This window comes from Miniopterus natalensis, chromosome X (assembly GCF_054644295.1).
Source record: "Miniopterus natalensis isolate mMinNat1 chromosome X, mMinNat1.hap1, whole genome shotgun sequence".
Lineage (NCBI taxonomy): Eukaryota > Metazoa > Chordata > Mammalia > Chiroptera > Miniopteridae > Miniopterus > Miniopterus natalensis.
Genome location: NC_142103.1, coordinates 76,065,403 through 76,085,864, shown reverse-complemented (window position 1 = coordinate 76,085,864; position 20,462 = coordinate 76,065,403). Strand labels below are relative to the sequence as shown.

Here is a 20,462-nt window from a genome sequence, read left to right as displayed (position 1 = left end):
ACGTTTCCACTAAGAGAAAGTATTATTTAAACCAAATGATATGTTTCCTGAAAGAAGGCAAAAGCACAGCACTGAAAAAGAAGATAGTCTATTTGTAAAAATTATGAACAAATTAGACATTCTGAAATGAAAGACAAAAAGGAAATACAGGAGGAAGCAACCCAAGGGTCTACTGCCAGATGGATGGATAAACAAAATGCAGTATATACGGATAACAGAATATTATTTGGGCTTAAAAAGGAAGGAAATTCTGACACATGCTATATATAACATGGATGAACCTTGAAAATATTATGAGAAGTGAAATAAGTCAGTCACAAAAAGACAAATATATGATTCCACTTATATGAGGTATCTAGAGCAGTCATACTTATGGAGACAGAAAGTAGAAGAGTGGTTGCCAGGGGCTGGGGGAGGGGGAATGGGGAGTTGTTTAATGGGGATATCTATTTCCAATTTTACAAAATGAAAAAGTTCTAGAGGTTGGTTAGATAATAATGTGAATACACTTAACACTACTGAACTGTACAGTTAAAAATGGTTAAAATGGTAAACTTTGTTATATGTTTTACCACAATTAATTATAATAACAATAGGGAAATACATGACTTTCTTAGAAAAGCCATCTAAGTCTGTTAGACCACTTAGTAGTCTATTCCTCCACCATTCCATGTTAATACTACAGTCTCCCTACTGAAACAAAAGTTCACAATTACTCTGAACTTTTTAAGATTTAAATAATGAAATATCATAATAATAATGCCAAATATGAAAATACCTGGGTCAGTGGCAGAGATAATTGCTCCAAAAAAGAGACAATCTGTGTAGTAAAATTTATCGGAGAGCTGTCCCACCATCTTCATAAGCTTCACCACACCATACATGAGATTTCTGTAAGAAATGAAGACAAACTATATCAGAAGAGAAAAATAAAAAACTCTCCCAATTGAGTAAACTAGCAAATATGCAACAGAGTAGTACTAGAATACTGTACTTCAAGAGAGAGTCATGAAAACATCAGGCAGCTGCTGTGGTTGGACACTTACCAGGAATATGTGCAATAAGACTTTGGCACCAAGTAATAGTTTGCAGTTAATATCATCTTGCTGAAACATCTGAACATCCCATTTTTAAAAGTTGTGCTTACTTACAAAGGCATCTTAAACAGCTAGGTAATTGAGAGGAGAGAAAGAGAAAGAAACCTGTATAATGTGTAACAAATTGCTATAAAACTCACAGGGTTCTAAGATAGTGCATTGAAAGTCATGGAAATGAGTGGACTGGATGAAGTTGGAGAGGAAATAAAATGGGTTAGCCACAAAGATTCAAGTGATCAACTTTTCCTGCCAAGAATTATTTCAAAGAGGCAAAACTCTAAAAATCCAATTAAAATATCAGTGTACCCATCAACATATCTGGCCTCTCATTCTTTGCATGGGTTTGGCAGGCCAGCAGCAGCCCTCCTCATGCTGTGCAGAATATGTGGCCCAAGAGGGACCACCAAACTTGGTGAGAGCACATTTCCTACAGGACAGCTTACAAATTATGAAGAGTGAGGAGTGTTAAAAGACCTAGTACATGTTGCTCTGTGTGTGTGTGTGTGTATGTGTGTGTGTGCACGCAGTGGCAGCAGCTGCAGGGGTTAAGAGAATAAAAATAACCACAGAATAGACTCATTACACCCTAAAGCCAATCTTCTGATAAGATTCTTGATGGTCAGAACCATGTCCTTGCTCACTTTTATATCCTGGGTGCCCAGAACAAGTAAATTGACTAAGCTAGGAGCTCAAGAACTATTTGCAGAATTTAATCCTTTTGAGAATAACTATAACTTAATGTTTGCTTACTTTGTGCCCGTCACTGTTCCAGACACTTGAATGGTTCTATTTCAATTTATAGTAACTCTGTGATACAGATTTGATTTGCCCTTTGTTGCTTATCAAAGGCTTCTTTCATCAACCCTTTAAATATTTGCTGAAACCACACCTTCCTCTTCATTTCCTTCTACCACAAGCTTAGACATGGTTACTAGACTTCTCTCTGGCAGCTTTTTCCCCATCTTGCCTCCCATCATCACCAATGTTTGCTTGATTTATGAGTACTTCCTTACCTTTTGGCATTATAAGATTCTCCATTCTCATCTTGTATATTTGCTGCCCCAGCCTTAGAATCAACCACTTCTGCAAAGGGCCCTGATTCTTTTTATTGGCAAATAATATTAGAAACCAAGATCTGGGAACTAGGTATAATTTTATTTCAATTAATTTTAGTTTTAATTTAAATAGCCACACATGGCTAATAGCTACCACACTGGACAATGTAGCTTTAGAGCTTAAATGCATCACCATAAATATCAAACTACTGGACTCTGATGATTGCCAGGGGCTGGGGGTGGGGAAATGTTGCTCAAAGGGTACAAACTTCCAGTAATAAGATTAACATGTTTGGAGAGCTAATGTACAGCTTGGTTATTATAGCCAATACGTTGTATCATATACTGGAATGTTGATAAAAGAGTAGGTCTCAAATGTTCTCACCACAAAAAAATGGTAACTATGTGAGAGGATGAAGGTGTTAGCTAATGCTATGCTGGTAATCATTTTGCAATTTATAAATGTATCAAATCAACACGTTGTACATCTTAAACTTACACAATGTTATGTGTCAACTGTATCTCAATAAAGCTGGGGAAAATACTTGACTCTGTGGGCCCATGTGGATCTCATCTCTTTGGAAATGTGTTAAGTTATATGACAAAGAGTGCCTTACCCGATAATGAAGCAGGAAACGGCAGTCCCCAAAAAGGCATAGGCCAGAATAGACCCAAGATTTCTGAAAAAGTGTCTCTGAATAAAACAAAAAAGCAGGAATCATATTGTGATTTTTTACAGTGAGCATTAGAAACACAGTAAAAGTCTCTAAAAAGTAAAACTCTACTTACTATTTCTATTATATCAAGTCATAACTGAAGTTACTCCTGAATAATGCTATTTAGCCTTTAAACATCATGGTTTTTAAATGTCCTTTGTCTTTACCAATCACTGAGTAAGCAAGCAAGGGCTTAGTAAATTTCAGACAAGACTACTGCAACTAACTATATTAAATTACATTGAGTGTGCGTGTGTGTGTGTGTGTGCACATGTAAGTAGACCAATCATTTTCATAGATTTAACCCAAACCATTTTACTCTAGTGATTCAGCTAGTCACTTCTAGTTCTGGTGGAACCTTAGAAGATCATTACAGATACAAGTTTGAAACTAATAAAGTATGAAAGTGCTATCTAAGGAGCTTTCTACTTAATTCAGTACCAGAAAACAGAATGTCCTAAATACTGGCTCATTGCATCTGCAGTGTCTCCTGATATTCATCTGGATTAACTTTGAGAGCCTGGGAAAGATAGATGTAAAGCAATGAGAAACAACTAGAAATGAGAAACAAGAAGAAATGAGAAAATTATAGTTACACAGATATAAGGTATTATTCAGAAAGAAGTGGCAAAACTGTACTCCTCTTAATGCCTCTGTACATTCACTGGCTACCTTAAAACATACACACACTCTCACACACACAGAGTTACTGCTCATAAATCATTAAGGCTGTCAGATATTCTGACGGGGAAAATCCCTGTTCTTGGAGCCATGGTTCTTACTACTCAAGGCATAAGCTGTTTTCACTGGACAATCAGAACTATTTAACAAAAACAGACAAACAAAATCACCCAAACACCCTAATTAAGTAGGGGTCAGGAATGCTTTATCTTAAAATTTAAAAAGGCAAGAGAGACTGGCGGGTGTGGCTCAGTGGTTGAGCACCACCTATGAACCAAGAGGTCATAGGTTCAATTCCCAGTAGGGGGCGTGCAGGAGGCAGCCAATCGATGTTGTTCTCTCATTGATGTTTCTATCTCTCTATCCCTCTCCCTTCCTCTCTCTCTAAAATCAATAAAAATATATTTTTTAAAAAAAAAATCAGGAGAGTACCAGCATGCCAGCTGAGCACAAGAAAAACTTAGCCTGGATAGAGCAGCAACCATGAAATATGACCAGATAAAGGGCTGTGGGCATCCTCTGCTTGAATTCTAGACAGAGGATCTGAGGACTTGGCTTTGTCCTTCCCCAATGCTTGCCTCTCTTTGAGGCTGAAAAAGGTGTCAAGGAATGCCTACTGTCCCTAAGCAACCTCACCTGCTCAGAAAAGAAACCTTCAAGGGCTTGCCATACCACAGTCACCAAATGACCGTGCTGCCTGTACATATTATGGACACACTATGTTTGCCTCTTAAACCAGTTATTTTTAAGCTAATGTATTTATACACCAAAGTTTTGAAAATATTAGATTTCCCCAAAAAAATCAATAACTGTGAGATCTACTTGCCTCTAAAAGCTCCAGCAAGGGCTTAAATCAGGGAGGGCTCAAAGTGCATCAGGGATGAAACATGAGATCAATGAAACTCATGTGAAGTATTCAGGAACAAATTTTAATAACTAACAAAGTGGAGACAGACTCATGGATACAGAGAACAGACTGACAGCTGTCAGAGGGGAAGGGGTTGGGGCTGGTAAGAAGGATGAAGAAATTAAGCAAAGAAAAAAATGAAGACTCATGGACACAGACAACAGGATAGTGATTGCCAGAGGGAAGAGGGGGTGGGGGAAGGTAAAAGAGGGTAAATGGTGACGGAAGGAGGTTTGGTTTGGGGTGGTGAACACACAATACAATATATAGATGATGTGTTATAGAATTGTACACCTATATAATTTTATTAACCAATGTCACCCTGATAAATTTTTTAAAAAGACTGCCTCCAAATGCAGTCACATTCTCAGGTGTGGAGTTAGGATTTCAACATAAAAAACAAACAAACTCATAGACACAGACTACAGCATGGTGATTACCAGAGGAAAAGGGGAGGGTGGAGGTAGAAGAGGGTAAAGGGGGATAAGTGGTGATAAAAGGAGACTTGTCTTGGGGTGGTAAACATACAACACAATATGCAGATGACAAATTGTAGAATTGTACTCCTAAAACCTACATAATTTTGTTAACCAATGTCACTCCAATAAATTCACTGTAAAAATACCAGATGTGCTTTCCCTTGCCACTCAGCTTTCTTTTGGGTAACCATTCCTATGATTAGTTTGAATATATTAAAAGAATTCATATTCATGATATTAGTCAAAGCAAAAAAATAGGAATGTAAATCTGCCACCAAAAATACACTCAAAATATATTCTAAAATTACACACACAATTAGGAATCCCCATTTATATCTGCTGATATGAAATGAGGTTTTACTGCACGTTGAAAAGGTATAACATGCATCTTATTTATGTATTATTATACCTAGTATTTAACTGTATACTTCATGGTTTACGAAACTACAGTTGACCCTTGAACAATTTAGGAGCATGCACCAACCCCCACAGTCAAAAATCCGCATATAACTTTTGACTCCCCCAAAACTTAACTACTAATAATTGATTAACACATATTTTGTATGCTCTATGTATTATATACTGTATTCTTATAATAAAGTAAGCTACAGAAAAGAAAATGTTATTAAGAGAATCATAAGGAAGAGAAATACATTTACAATATTTATTGAAAAAAAATCCATGTATTAAGTGGGCACATGCAGTTCAAAGCCATGTTGTTCAAGGATCTACTGTACTTTCACATATATTAGCTCATCCAATTCTCACAATGACCTGATCAGGAAAGTGTTATTTAAACCATTTTATATAAGAGACATCTAGGCTAAAGGTTCACATGATGAGAGCTCACACGGCCACCAAACCATAGCACCAGAACTGGAGAGCAAGTGCTCTAACCCCAGGTTACTGCACTCTCACTGCACAAGCTATCCTTCTCAATTCCCACCACATCCTTTTAGGGGAAAAAAAACAGGTGTCTAGTGGAATTCTATGTCTTTTGTCTTCTTATGTGGTCATGATAGTACACACTGTCGTGTGGTTCACATGGTCATCACTGGTTTAGAGTCTCCCCTACTTTCCCCTCTCCATGACAGAATGGAACAAAGAGACAAAAGGAGATGACATGCCCTGGTAAAGCCTTCAAGAATATAAGGCTAAGATCAGCATGAGAAAGTTTGCTCACCCAGCCGGGCATGGCTCAGCGGTTGAGTGTCGACCTAGGATCCAGGCAATCAGGGTTTGATTCCTGGTCAGGGCACATGCCCGGGTTGGGGGTTAAATCCCCAGTCGAAGGCATGCAGGAGGCAGCCTATCAATGACTCTCTCATCATTGCTGTTTCTATCTCTCTCTCTTCCTCTCCTTTCCTCTCTCTGAAATCAATAAAGATATATTTTTTTTAACAAAAGTTTGCTCATGATGAAAACCTACCTGACATATCAATTCCTACCATTCTAAGCCTAGCATTCCTACTTTTTGGGAAACCCCATCTTCTACCACTGACTAATTTTAATATGTGTGTGTGTGTGTGTGTGTGTGTTTGCTGGGGGAAATCACCAAAAATTAAGGCTTCTATAGGTGAATTTCTTCTTTGCCAATGCCCTGAAAGCAAACCATGAGCAGCAGCACAAAAATCAAAGCTAATTGCAATGATACTTTTTCAGCTTAGAAAAAAAAAAAAGGCCATGTCTACATGACAACTATATGTGCATATGTCGAAGGGTCCGAATATATGTTTACATACCTGTGGTAAATGGTAAAATATTTATTACACATTCCATTGACAGCAGGTTTAATCAGAGATGGCAACCATGTAAGAACCAACAATTTAAGTGTCTTTATGATGGCTAAAAAGGAAAGAGATTAAACTAATAGTTGATAACCTGAAAGACTAGCATTTCAAAAACAGTTTAAATTGGTAACTGGCAAAGTCTGTTGTTTTTCTTCTGAGAAAATGAAGCTGACAAAGGGAAGGCTGGGAAAAAACTAAAATGCTTCTTGGTCATTAGAGTGGCTTTCACAACCAATGATTTGGTTTTATTTGAAAGCAACTATAACTATGGTTATACATTAAGATTAGTTATTTAAAATACTAAATTATTCATCACCCATTCAATCTTAAGAGGAGTTCCCAAATCTTCATTTAGATAAAGAATAACATTATTTATATCCATAAAACCATCTCTCATCTGTTACATGTCAATAGTTGACGCATAGATTCAGATGACTTTGGCAACCCAATAGATTAGTCAGAAAAAAGATACATTTTTTTGTACAGAAAATCTAAATCCAGAGGGAGTGTAGCAAAGATGGACACCCTGGGCACTGGGGTCAGACGGATAGTCCATAACCTTGACTCAGTCCCTCATCATCTATGTAACCTCATAGATGCCACTTAATAATTCTGAGGTCAGGTTCATCACCAGTAAAATGCAAGACACTTTCTACATGTATGGGTGTGTACAAATATATGTTGGGCTAGTGTGCAGAAACACAGCCTCCTGCTACTCAAGCATCCATCATGGAGAGGGGACTTATGTTTCATTCCTCCTCTCCCAAAGGTGATACAGTGGAAAGGAGTCATTTGATCTCTGAAGGGGGAGACTGGCTTGACACTGACTTGCCATCTTGATCCTCTTGTGCAAGGTAGGGGACTGTTCTTGTTCTTCTAGTCTCCATGCTAACAGCAAAAGAGGCCCAGCAATTTCTAGGATTTCTCCATTTCAGCCTCCCTACTTGTGACGGAGACTGAGCTGGCAACTAAAGGGCATCTGTCTTCAGTTCATTATGTGTAGCAAGCAGCCCTAAAACTAAGGACTAAACCACATCATCCAACATGCATTACCAGGGACTTTGGGTCATAAATGGATCATTCACTTGTCAGTCAGCTCCTTGTGTCTGTCTGTTTATCAATGTGTTGGAAACCTGAGGGAGAAGGGGTGGGGGCTAATCTACTACCCTCACATTCTTATAAAGTCTGTGTCAGATAAACTTTAAAGTATAACTATGTTTACGTTGATTGGAAATAGTTTAAAAACCTTTGAAAACTGCAGAGTTGCTTTGACAAAAGAACCAGCCTAATGGGCAGGTGTCTTCTCATAAAATGAGTTGGAAGTGCTCCCTCCTCTATCTTCTGAAAGAGTTTGTATAGGACCAATATTATTTCTTCCTTAATTGCTAGATAGACTTCACCAGTGAAGCCATTTGGGAGTGTGGAAAGGTTTTAAATGATGAACTCAATTTCTTTAATTAATATAGGGCTGTTCAAGTTTTCTATCTCTTCTTGGGTCAGTTTTGGTCTTTTGTATCTTTCAAGGAACTTGTCCATTTCAGCTGGGTTGTCAAATTTAATTCCACAAAGTTGTTTGTAGTGTTCCACTATAGTCTTTTTAATGTCTGAAGTGCCTGTCATGATGTTTCCCCCTTTCATCCCTGATATAGGTAATTTGTTTCTTTTTTTTCTGGATTAATGTATCTAGAGGTTTATCAATTGGAAAGGCATTCTCTAGTTCCTAAGGATGTTACTGAGTTTTACTGGCAGCCAAGATCTCCCTTCTCTAGGTTCACTGAAAAAGTTTCCTTTAGTCTCTATTCAGAAAGAGAGCTGAAACAAGCTCCTGAGCTTGAGGGAGGAAGGCCTTTTTGGAGGCTAAATTTTTACAGAATACTCCCACAATGAGGCAGGAAGGGAGCCACTAGCATTATTTGTAAAGGTATTTGGTATTTTAAATAACTAGGGGCTTAGGCCCTACCTTGCTGCTGAACACAATGACTCTCAATAATCAGGATCAATTTTTTAAACTTTCTGTTTTGGAGTAATTATAGATTCACAGAAGTTGCAAAGCTGGCACAGAGAGGGCCCATGTACCTTCACCCAGTTTCCTCCACTGGTTATATCTGCAGTACAATATCAAAACCAGGAAAATGACATTAGCACAATATGTGTGCATAGTTCTATGTCATTTTATTGCATGTGTAGATCCATGTAAGCACCACTGCGATCAAGATAAAAAAGTGTTCTATCATCACAAAAATGTCCCTCATGCTACCCCTTTATAGTCATGCTCATTCCCCTCACTCCCACATCCCTAGTCCCCAGAAACCACTAATCTGTTCTCCATCCCTATAATTTTGTCATTTATAGAATGCTATATAAATGATATCATATAGTATGTGACTTTTTGTAATTGCATTTTCTTCACTCAGCATAATGCCTTTGAGATCCATCCCGATTGTTGTGTGTTTCAGTAGTTTATTGCATTTTATCAGTGAATAGTATTCCATGGTATAGATGTTCATTTAACCGTTCACCTATTGTAGGACAACTTAGTTGTTTCCAGTCTGAGGCTATTACGAATAAAGTTGCTATGAATAATCATATACAGGTTTTGGTGTGAACATAAGTTTTCATTTCTCTGGGATAAGTCCTCGGGAATAAAATTGCTGGGTCATATGGGAATTTCAACTCTAGTTTTATAAGAAACTGCGAAACTGTTTTTCAGAGTGGTGGTGTCATTTTACATTCCCACTGGCAATGTATTTGAGTTCTGGGTTTTAAAACAGAAAAGAATCACTGATTATGAGTCAACTATAGTCTCTGAGTGGGCACAGAACACAGTAATAAGCAGTCTGGGAGAAGGAAAAAACTAGAAAATTATGCAGGTAAATTAACACAGAGACTCCCATGCTTTAAGAAATACTGGCAAAAAATCATACTGGTTACATAATTTAAAGCCTTTCTACCTCTCAAGAGAAAGTAAAACTTTAAAACAAGCAATAACACTATTAAAAGGTCAACCAGCAAGAAATCTGTTTGCCATGGGAATTGTTTCCATAGTTTCCATGAAGTTATTGGTACAGGTAGACCCACTTGTGGCATTACCTGTATATACCACACACACATGTGTACTATCATGAGCATTATTTTGGAATGTGTTTATATTTCATTTTTCAACTACACAAAACTTTTGTTTTATGAAAATTCACCCCAAGAATGTCATTATGTTATTATCTGTGGATAATTTGTGACTACTTCTAAGCTTGGGGGGGGGGGGGGAGAGAAATACTGGCAAAAATCTCTTACCTTCTTCAAACTGTATCCAGCATGGAAAATAATTGGAGGCAGCAGAATGTTGAAAAAGACCTCTGGATCAAATGTTACCTAAAAGTTTAGAAAGAAAAAAGCCCATTTTTAGTTTAATACCAATTAGTGCTATAGTATTTACTTAATATTTTAAACCACTGGCTAAAGTTTGAATATTTAAAGCACATAACATAAATGTGAAAAATCATGAGCTCATCACAAAAGAAGCCACAGCTCCCCTGTGGACTGGCATGTTCTTTTCCACATAACACTTCTGAGTTGTGCTCTTGGCCTGCTGTTTAACACACAAGACACAATAGTACAAATGGAATTTTGAGACCTCATAGAAAGCTTCTGGTCAATGTTTTTAAACAACAAATAAAAACATCTCGCCCAGCTGGTGTGCTCAGTGGTTGAGTATCCACCCATGAACCAAGAGTTCACCAGTTTGATTCAAGGTCAGAGCATATGCCCAGGTTGCAGGCTCAATCCCCAGTAGGTGCATGCAGAAGGCAGCCAATTGATGTTTCTTTCTCATTGATGTTTCTATCTCTCTATCCTTCTCCCTTCCCCTCTCTCTCTAAAATCAATTAAAAAAAAAAAAAAAAGTAAAAACATCTTGATTTTTATCAAACCTTTATGAAGGTTCAACTGCAATAAAAGATGCAGTCATAATTCTTTATTAATTTTCTGGATCCTCCCACAGAATCATTTATAGATATAATTCTACCAAATTTAAGTCTCTTGAGTGGCCAGCCTTCTGAGATACATGATGTGGCCTAGATCAAAGTCTCCAGTAATGTTGATGGCTTCCTAAACATTGACATAAATTCAGCAGTTGTACAGGAACTAAAATTACCTGTGAGTTTGATACAGGTAAATAACTGTGAAACTATTAGACAGCAAAGTCTTATCACACCCCAAAAACAACCATTCTATAAACCTCCTAACCTTTTTAAAAAAATTGTTCATGTTAATATATTTTTTGGCTGTTATTTCAATTAATTATTTTAAATCTTCATTCTAATTATTAAAAGTAAAATTAGCATTTCTCTTTAGAAAATGAAAATGTTAACCAGTCTAATTAAAAATAGAATGGTTCTCTCAAAATTATGTTTTAGTCTATCTTCTTGCTGAAGATAAGAGTAGTCCTGAGAAGCAGGGACTGTCAGAATGAGAAAGGAATTTGGACAATACCTATCCAGTATGAGGACACTGGGGCCAAAGAGAGTGAAATTTGCTGGAAATCACTAAACCCAGTAATGTGTGAAGCAGCACAAGAGTTTCCTGACACCCATATCATCCCATGAATGCTTATGAAGGGTTGAAAGCAAAGAGCTCACTAGAACTGCCATTTGGGACATGGAGAAGATGGACATGTTGAATGCTCCAGGTCAAGAATAATTTTCTTTGAGGATTAGGGTACATCTTGAGATCAATAACAATTTAATTTTTGGAGCATAGGCTATACTTTGAATTTGACTGCAAGCCTTCAGACACATTAGACTTATTCCATATTAAAAGGGGTTCCCACAAGTTTGATCCCCCAGACTTTGTCTAGAAGCCTTCCTGCTGATAAGCCCAGGTCTATATGGTAATAGAATATATGAGGATAAATACTAATCTCTTACTTATGCTGGAAATCATCCAAGTAAGGAGACATAGAATCCTATCCTTTTCCCTGTGGAGTATTTTAGCTACCCCCAACATCAAATGAAAACCAATGTTTGAACTCAAATTCTAAGACAAGAAGATATTCTTCCTCTGAATAATAAGCCTTTGGCATCAATCACCAATGAGAGGGGATACTCAATTTTTATAGAATACAGCAAATGAACCATGAAGAACTAAGAATTATACTTCTGAACTCTGAATAAACAAGCTGAAAGTGAAACCAATCTTAAGAAAGAAACAACCTCCTCCCTAAACCATAACAAAAGACACAATAAAGAAAAGATAGGGATTAGAGAGACAGCCGAATGGGGATGTACAAACCTACTGCACCATCAATGGGCCAAGTCAGCTACTGATCCTAGCAAAGCTGAGGGCTCAAGTTCAAATATGGTTCCTTCTTCTCTTCATCATAGCCCAAAAGCTTCCTAGTAAAACTGAGGGGCAGGAATGCTGCCTATGCTCTATGAGTTTAAAAGGATTTCTCTCCATAAGGTCAAGATCAAATTGGAAGTCAAAAACCATATCAGACAACAACCACTAAATGTCCCCAGCTCACCTTCCTCAGCATGTCATTCTGCTCTACACTGTTGATCTTGCCAGGGCTGATTTCTCCTTTCAGGGTGTATTCAAAGAACTTCCCACTGACATTCACTAACAATGTGCTGAAGGCCCTGTCTTCCTGAGTGCAGCTGAGTGACTTGTCATGGCCACTGGTGGCAGGGGTGCCGTACCTCAGGATCACCCCGACGATGAGTCCTGAAACAGAGTGAGGGAAAAAACACATCAGGCCTGTGGAAGGACAGAGAGAGCATAGAAATAATGGCATGGATGATTTTCAACAAGTAAGAAACTCAGAAGTAATCTTAGAGCTCAGGTACAGGGTGTGAGGTTTAGAAGAGACTGCACAGTCCTTCAAAAGGGTTAAGCATCCCTCAGCCACCAGGAGGACAAGGTAGGAGAGTATATTTCATGGTTATTATGGCACTGAGTACTTTTAACAACTGATCATATCTCATTTCTCAGGCTTTTGGTGAATGAAGAAGGGATGATAAGAAGCAATTTTTTTCTGCCCAGGGCAGAACTTCTGAGCTCTTTGATTTGCACCAGCAGCAGCCCTCAGGCCAGTCCTGCTGCCATCTGCCAACAAGGACCTGGATGCACTGCGGAAATTTCTAGTTGCAACAAATGCAATTTGCTTTGCTACATAAGAGGTAGGAGATAAAAAGAAATGTTTTTGTTCAGGTCATTTCAAGGACTGGGTATCATGGAAAAAGTAATTATATCCCTTGGGAAACTAAACACCACAGTGCACATTTTTGCAGTCATGATTCGGGGACTGTGGAGCCAACTTCTTGGGCCTGTGGCTATGATACAGCTAAAATAATTCCCTACAAGTCTTTAAGTCTCATTTCTTCTTAGTAAGGTTTTCCCATTAGGAACCCCCCACCCCACCCTCCAGCAAAGTCGTGCATAAGCATTCAGCCCCACGAGTGCGGGAGGAATGTGTTCCCCTGATCCTGGACATGAGTCACACATGCCCAAGGAAAAGTGAGTGAAATGTGAAAAAAACATAAATAACCACCACTTTCTACACTTCTCTCTTAGGAGGAAAAATTCAGACATCTCTCTATATTCAGTTCTTTGCCAGCAATAGTAAAAGACAGCATAGTAAAATGTTCCCCTGTCCCATTCTGCATTGAAGGAGAAAGTTACATGAGAAAAAGAATGACCAGTGTTTACTATATTCTATGTATATGTTCTATAATGTCTCTTATCACCAAGACACATGAAAACTCACAAGACACTGTTGAAGAATAAATATACAAAATCTAGGGAAAACTTAGAGTTCTTTAAGTCAAACTCTGTCTCTGTATTGCATTATTATTACTATTATTATTATTGACTTGTATTAATAGATATTTGCAGTTTGCTGCCTTTTGTGGAAAAAAACAAGTTGTCAAATTTTATTACAAATTAAAAATCAGGTTCTTAATAATATCATGTTGACCTGATATGAAATAATTTTCAAACTTTTAAAGGTATATAAAAACACCAGAGTTTTATTTTTTTTTTAATATATCTTTATTGATTTCAGAGAGAGGAAAGGAGAGGGATAGAAAGGTAGAAACATCAATGATGAGAGAGTCATTGATCAGCTGCCTCCTGCACGCCCCCGACTGGGGATCGAGCCCGCAACCCGGGCATGTGCCCTGACCGGGAATCGAAGCCCGATTGCCTGGACCCTGGGTCGACACTCAACCGCTGAGCCACGCCCGGCCGGGCAACACCAGACTTTTTTTAAAAATCCAAAAAGCATCATGTTGGTCATTACCAAAAAGAGGTGGCTTTAGAGAAAAACGATAAAAACCCCATAATGCAGATAGTTCTAGTTATCTGGTCAATGGCACAAAGCAAGCACTTAAGGTTTTTAGCAGCAATCATCTGTTCAGGTCTTGCTGCGGAAATTTCATATTCAGTTCTTTTTGTTGAGAGACTAACCCAGATGATGGTAATGGTAGAGACTGTAAGTCCTCACTACTCATCCCCTTCCTGCTCAGCCTCGGAGCTGACTTCACAAAGGTGGGCTCTTTGCAATCTTGTAGTTTAGGGTTTTCTGGGTGTCTATGTTGGTAACTGAAGTTTTGGGGGCACCTCTACTGAGGTGGCTACTCACCTTGGGTCTCTTCTTGATTTCCCTGCTCCTCTTCATTGCTGTACCAGGTAAGGAGGGACTCCGAGTCACAGTCTGTAACCCCAATAGGTGATCTGTCTCCCTGGTCTACTTTGTTCTTCTCCAACCTGATCGTCGGCACCCCGACTGCTTCCCTTGCACAGGATTGTAATACTCTGGACAGCACCCACAGTAGGGTCTCCACATGGGGAAACGTGTGCATGTGGTTGGTCCTGGCACTTAGGGGCACTCTACAATCCCTCCTTCTTCCCCCCATTCTCTTTATTCAGGTCATTTTGCTGGTAAACACATGGAGATCTCCCATAACATTGATAATGTTTATAACGATTACACTCTGCCGCTTATTTACTGCCTGGAACTGGAAATCCACCAGGGCCTACCACATTTGCTGCCTTTTCTCCATCAATAACATCAAATTCTATAGTTTCTTTTCCTCCTGTACTGGGAAGGTGCTACCTGGGGGTTATTCTTCTTTACGGCAGGCTGGTATACAAATGAATATTGGTGTCATTCCCATGGATGAAACCATGTCTGTTTCTTACAATAAACCATTTTACTATTCCCCCAACCTTCATTGTGATGACCAGTGGGCTGCCACTGCCTCTGTCCCTGCCCACGGAGTCATACTGAGTGGTGGCAGAGCTGAGGAAGTGGATCAGGCAGCTGCTAGGTCTCAGCCCTGCTGCTCATGGTTGCAGTAATGGGAGTGGTGATTAGAGCTGACTGTGGCAGCCATGGCTGCTCCCCAGCTATGATGGAAATGGCTGTTGGTGGCCAGAAGGCTGCTAAGGGCTCTCTGGGGTTCACTGTCCACTCCACATCAAACTTAATATTGTTTTTTATTCTTATTTCACTCCCTAGTTAGGCATGTGGATGAGAAAAGGAAAGTAACCTCACGGGGTGATCTGATCACAAATTCCTAACTGGGCAGGTCACCATAGGTAGTCACGCCCTGGGCATGTTAACTTCTTTAGTAAAAGGCTTATCTTTGCCTTAAGCAAGCCCTAATACTTCTGATTTGGTGAAAAGTGGAGGTGCTGTGCTGGGAGAGTGTTGTACTCCGAGACCACAGAAACTCAAGTGTCCCTTCCCACATATCTTGCCTATGCTTCTCTTCCATATGGCTGTTCCTGAGTTATATCTTTTTATAGTAAATCAGTAAACTCTTTTCCCAAACTCTTTGGGATATTCTAGCAAATGATCAAACCCAAGGAGGGGGTTGTGGGAAATCTCTGATTTATAGCCAATTGATCAGAAGCACAGGTGACAACCTGGACTTGTGACTGGCCTCTAAAGTGGGAGGGGCAACAGTCTTGTAGGACTGAGCCCTGAACTGTGGAATCTGATACTATTTCCAGGTAAAGTATCAGAACTGAGTAAAATTGTGAGACACCCAGTTGGTATCCAGCAGAGAGTTGGAGAATTGCTCAGTGTGGGGAAATTCCCACATATCTGGTCATAGAAGTGTCCAATGTGAGTACTGAGAGCAAAGGAGAAACAGGAGTTTTTTCCCTATAGGATGTTTTTATTTGCAGACAAAATCGAAAATTATAGGAAATGCCTTTACACTCCCCCCTATTAACCATCACCATCATATCTATAAGCATTATTAGGTGATGAACATTGTTTTTATATAGTACTTCTTAAATCTTTCCCTCCCTATCTGGGTCCAATGCATCCATATTAAAGATTAAACGCTAACAGTAAAGGTGGTGATGATGCCCCTTGTTGTAAAACATGTCAACAAAAAACACCTCAACAAAGATACAAAGTTAACACTGTCCTGATAGTTTTGACCAAAAATATACCAAGCAATGGGATATACAGTACTGCTAATTCAAGGTAGAGTTTAAGTAACCCCTCAAACATTTTAGATTCATATTTATTACCACTGTAGTCCATGGAGCAAAAGGACAGTCATTGCTATGATATTAGGTTCACATTTGGCATTTTCCACTTCAAGAAATAATAAGATATTAGGACAAAGGTACGGAGAAAACATGAATGGCATATTTTTATCTGCCATATGTAAAAGACATCCTCTGAAAGGGAACTGTAAAGAGGTCATAACTACAAGGTATCAAAACATGACGCTAGATTTTTTTCAAAGCCCAAAATGCTCAGTATTCACAAAAAACAATGGAGGGCAACAGAGGCATTAGTGATTTTCTAGGATCAACAACATCATAGAGTTCCATATAACAAAGAGAAATAATCTACTATGCGTGTGAGCCAGAAAAATAGCACATAGATATCAACTGATAGAGGATCACTGATTTCATAGGTGTATGACTAATGTCAGGAAAAATTTTAGTTTTGACCATTTACAGAAAGCAAATATAGATGAAATTCCTTTGACATGTGATGTGGCTTAGAACAAGATGGTGAACTCCAAAGCTGCAAAAATTCAAGACTTTTTCAATTTAAAAAATTCAAGACTGTTTCAACTTGTAGGTATGAAAAAACTCACTTCATAACTGTATTTGTATATTGTGCTGATGATACCCTACATATAGTTTATGTATGTGCCCATCCAAAACTTGATGGTATGAGGAAAGAATTTAATTATGGAATTATGGACAAAGTGTGGCTCAAAAGTTCTATGAAGTAATTAAAGAAACAAGCCCCCATTAGTCCAGTGCCAGTTTCCACTTTTGTGACTGAGATTGTTGGGAACAGTTGAACAGGTGAACACTCAGTTCGCTGTAATTCTAGACAGCCATCCACCAGCTGCAATATTTAGATGTCTCTATTAATAAGCCTTTGTTAAAGAGTTGGGGAACAGGTGCATGGATGCACTGTTCTCTACTAAGACCTCACCTTCCCTTAGATGGGCTACTGGGAGTAGATAATCACCAGTTTGGTTCGGCCACCACTGAGGGTCTGGTTACAGCACTGTACAGGTTGTTCTGAGTTCTAAAGCTTCATCTGAAGGCATCCCACCCAGACCCAGTTACACAGTGTGTGAAGATAGTGATAACCATTTCTAATTCAGTGAATAAAGAGAAAGCAATAGATCCATCCCAGCTGTGACAATGACTTTTTAGGTTTGGGGATCATTTAAGTGACTCTGTTTTTGAGAATGAATGTTAGTCTTTTCAATATTTTTTTAAATTTTGTTTAAAATATTATAGATGTCCCTTCTTCTCACCAATGACCCATTCCACCCCATCCCATTCCCCTCCCCAGTCCCTCTCCCCACCATTGTCCGTGTACTTGGGTTGTGCTTCAATATTTTTTTACTTGTTCTGCTACTTATTATGCATCTGTGCTATTCATTGATACATTCGTTTCAAGGAGAATTCATTCAAGTATTTTTGTTATTTATTTTGAATATGTAGTGAAATACTTTTTAAAAACAATTTACTGAAGTACAATTTACATACCATAAAATTCATCATTTTTAAGTGTACAATTCAGTAATTTTTAGTACATTCACAGAGTTGTGCAACTATCACTACAATCTAATTTTGGAACATTCTGACTTGCAGTCACTTTCTGTTTCTTACTCCCAGCCCCAGGCAACTACTGATCTACTTTCTGTCTCTACAGATTTATCTTTTCTGGACTTTTCATATAAAAATGGAATCACACAATATGTAGTATATTGAGTCTGGCCTCTTTCACCAAGCATAATGTTTTCAAGGTTCATCCATGTGGAAGAAAGGTATCAGTACTTCATTACTCTGTTACCAAATAGTATTCTATTGCATGGATATACCATATTTTGTTTATACATTCACCAGTTGATAAGCATTTGAGTTGTTTCCACTTTTTTGCTACTATGAATAATGCTGCTATGAACATTTATATATAAGTCTACTTTAACATATCTTTCCATTTCTCTAGGGTAGATACCCAGGAGTGGAACTGCTGTGTCATATGTAAATCTATGTTTACTATTTTAAGAAACTGCCAAACTGTTTTCCATTTGGGAAAGGGTAGTACTCTATATCCCCACCAGAAATGTATGATAGTTACAGCTTATGGTAAACAATACTTGTTACTGTCTTTTGATTATGCCTATTTTAGAGAGTGCTAACTGGTATCTCACTGTGGTTTTTAACTTGCACTTCCTTAATGCCTAATGATGTTGAATATTTTTTTATGTGCTTAAGGGACATTCATATATTTTCTTTGGTGAAATGTTCATTCATTGAAAGCTTTTGCCATAGTCAAATTGGGTCATTTTATTGAATTGTAAGAGATCTTTATGTATTGATACAAGTTTCTGATTGAATACACGATTTGAAAATATTCCCTCCTAGTCTTAGCTTATTTTTTCTTTACTGTTTTTTAAAACTTTCTTTATGTTGTCTTTTTATTTTTTTACTTTTTAAATTGTTTTACAATAAAATTGATTATTTTCTATTGCTATATAGTTCTTTGAATTTTAACCACATATAAATTCATGTAAGTACCACTACAATCAGGATACTAAACAGTTCTATCACTCCCAAGAAAACCCCGTACTATTCCTTGACAGTCACACCTTCACCCTATCTAACCCCAGAAACCACTAATTTGTTTCCCATTACTAGAGTTTTGTCTTTTCAAAGTTAAATAACTGGAACCATGCAGTATATGTATGACCCTTTCAGACTGGCTTCTCTCACTCAGCATAACACCTTTGAGATTCCTCCAAGGAATATGTGAATTAACACTTCATTCCCTTTCACTGTACTAGGCAGAGTTGGGTTCAATGACTGAACTTTTTTCTCCATACATAAGCTATATATACTATTTTGTATACAGATGTACCTCGTTTTATTGTGCTTCACAGATGTCGCATTTTTTATAAATTGAAAGCAAGACCCTCCACCAGCAAAAAGATTATGACTCACTTCATTGCAATCCTCACTTTATTACAGTGGTCTGGAACTGAACCTGTAATATCTCCAAGGTATGTCCGTGCTATTTAATATATTTCGCAAGAATTAATCAGGATAGGAATGGCCTACTAGACCTCAACTTAATCAACAGTGCATTCCCAAGAAAGCTAAGTACACTTCATAAGTACCTCTTCCCAATCAAGTCCTCCCACTGCCCCCCATTCTTCTACTCCCCCCCACACTCCCCACCCTGGAAACCACTAGCCAGAATTTGGTGTTTATTATGCCCTTAGAGTTTAATTGCAGATATATGTTGTTTAATTTTGTATGGCTTTGAATTACATGTGGTGAAAATTATTCTGTAACTTGCTTTTTGTTTCACCCCACAATATGCCTGTGAGCATCATCCATGTTGACAAGTGGCCCTAGTTCCTGTGGTCTCAGCACTGTGTTGCACTTCAGCATGTAGCTGTATCTTCCTCCTGCTTCTCTGTGCCACTTCCTGGATAATTGCTTTGGATTCATTGTTTAGTTTGCCAATTCTCTCTTCAGTTCTTTACCCTATCCATTGAGTTTGTAATTTCATTCACTATTTTTAATTTCTTGAAATTCTACTTGGTTCTTTTCCAAATATGCCTGACTTTTTCTTTGTTAAGAGGACCTGAAGTAATATTTACAACCCTCAGCTCTGTTCTCTGTGGCTGTAGCTCGCTTATTCCCATGTACTTCATGGGATGGATAACAAAACACTATTATAAAGGCCTAAATGTCCCTTCCAAAGGGTACTGGCTAAATAAATTGTGGTCTCCTCACATAACAGAGCCTATAGCCATTATATTTTTTAAAATGCAGCAATACTACTTCCAATACATTTAGTGGGGGAAAAGCAAGGTTCAGAACAAGTTGCATAGCATGCTACTTTTTGCATGGGGATAAAAAGAAAATCGATTTCAGGTTTGTAAATGCAGCAAAACTCTGTACAAAGAAAGCATAACAGTGGTTGTCTCTAGGGAGAGGACTTTCATGGCTGGGGATCACAGAAAGGATAGGACTTAATTTTCATTGTTGAGCCATTTGAATTTTATACCATGTGTAATATATATTTCCTATTAAAAATAAAACTGACAGCTAAATACTGACGTCAGGCCACTTCCTACCTCTCTGCTCTTGGCACTCACTGCCCTTGCTGTCAGGTCTGTCTCCCAGCCCTCTACCCTCTCCCCTGCCCCCGCCTCTATACCCCACAAT

At 38.3% G+C, this 20,462-nt stretch overlaps 1 protein-coding gene across 1 annotated transcript in view; it reads right to left on the bottom strand.

Annotated features, from left to right (window-relative positions):
• The window catches only part of SLC9A7 (solute carrier family 9 member A7), a 118,005-nt gene that overhangs the window by 55,714 nt on the left and 41,829 nt on the right, over positions 1–20,462 (bottom strand). Inside the window, exons 2-5 of the mRNA XM_016218484.2 lie at positions 12,247–12,446; positions 10,017–10,094; positions 2,770–2,846; positions 779–891 (exon numbers count right to left, since the gene is read on the bottom strand). Of these exons, the coding sequence (XP_016073970.2) occupies positions 779–891; positions 2,770–2,846; positions 10,017–10,094; positions 12,247–12,446 (468 nt within the window). The remainder of the gene's footprint in view (positions 1–778; positions 892–2,769; positions 2,847–10,016; positions 10,095–12,246; positions 12,447–20,462) is intronic.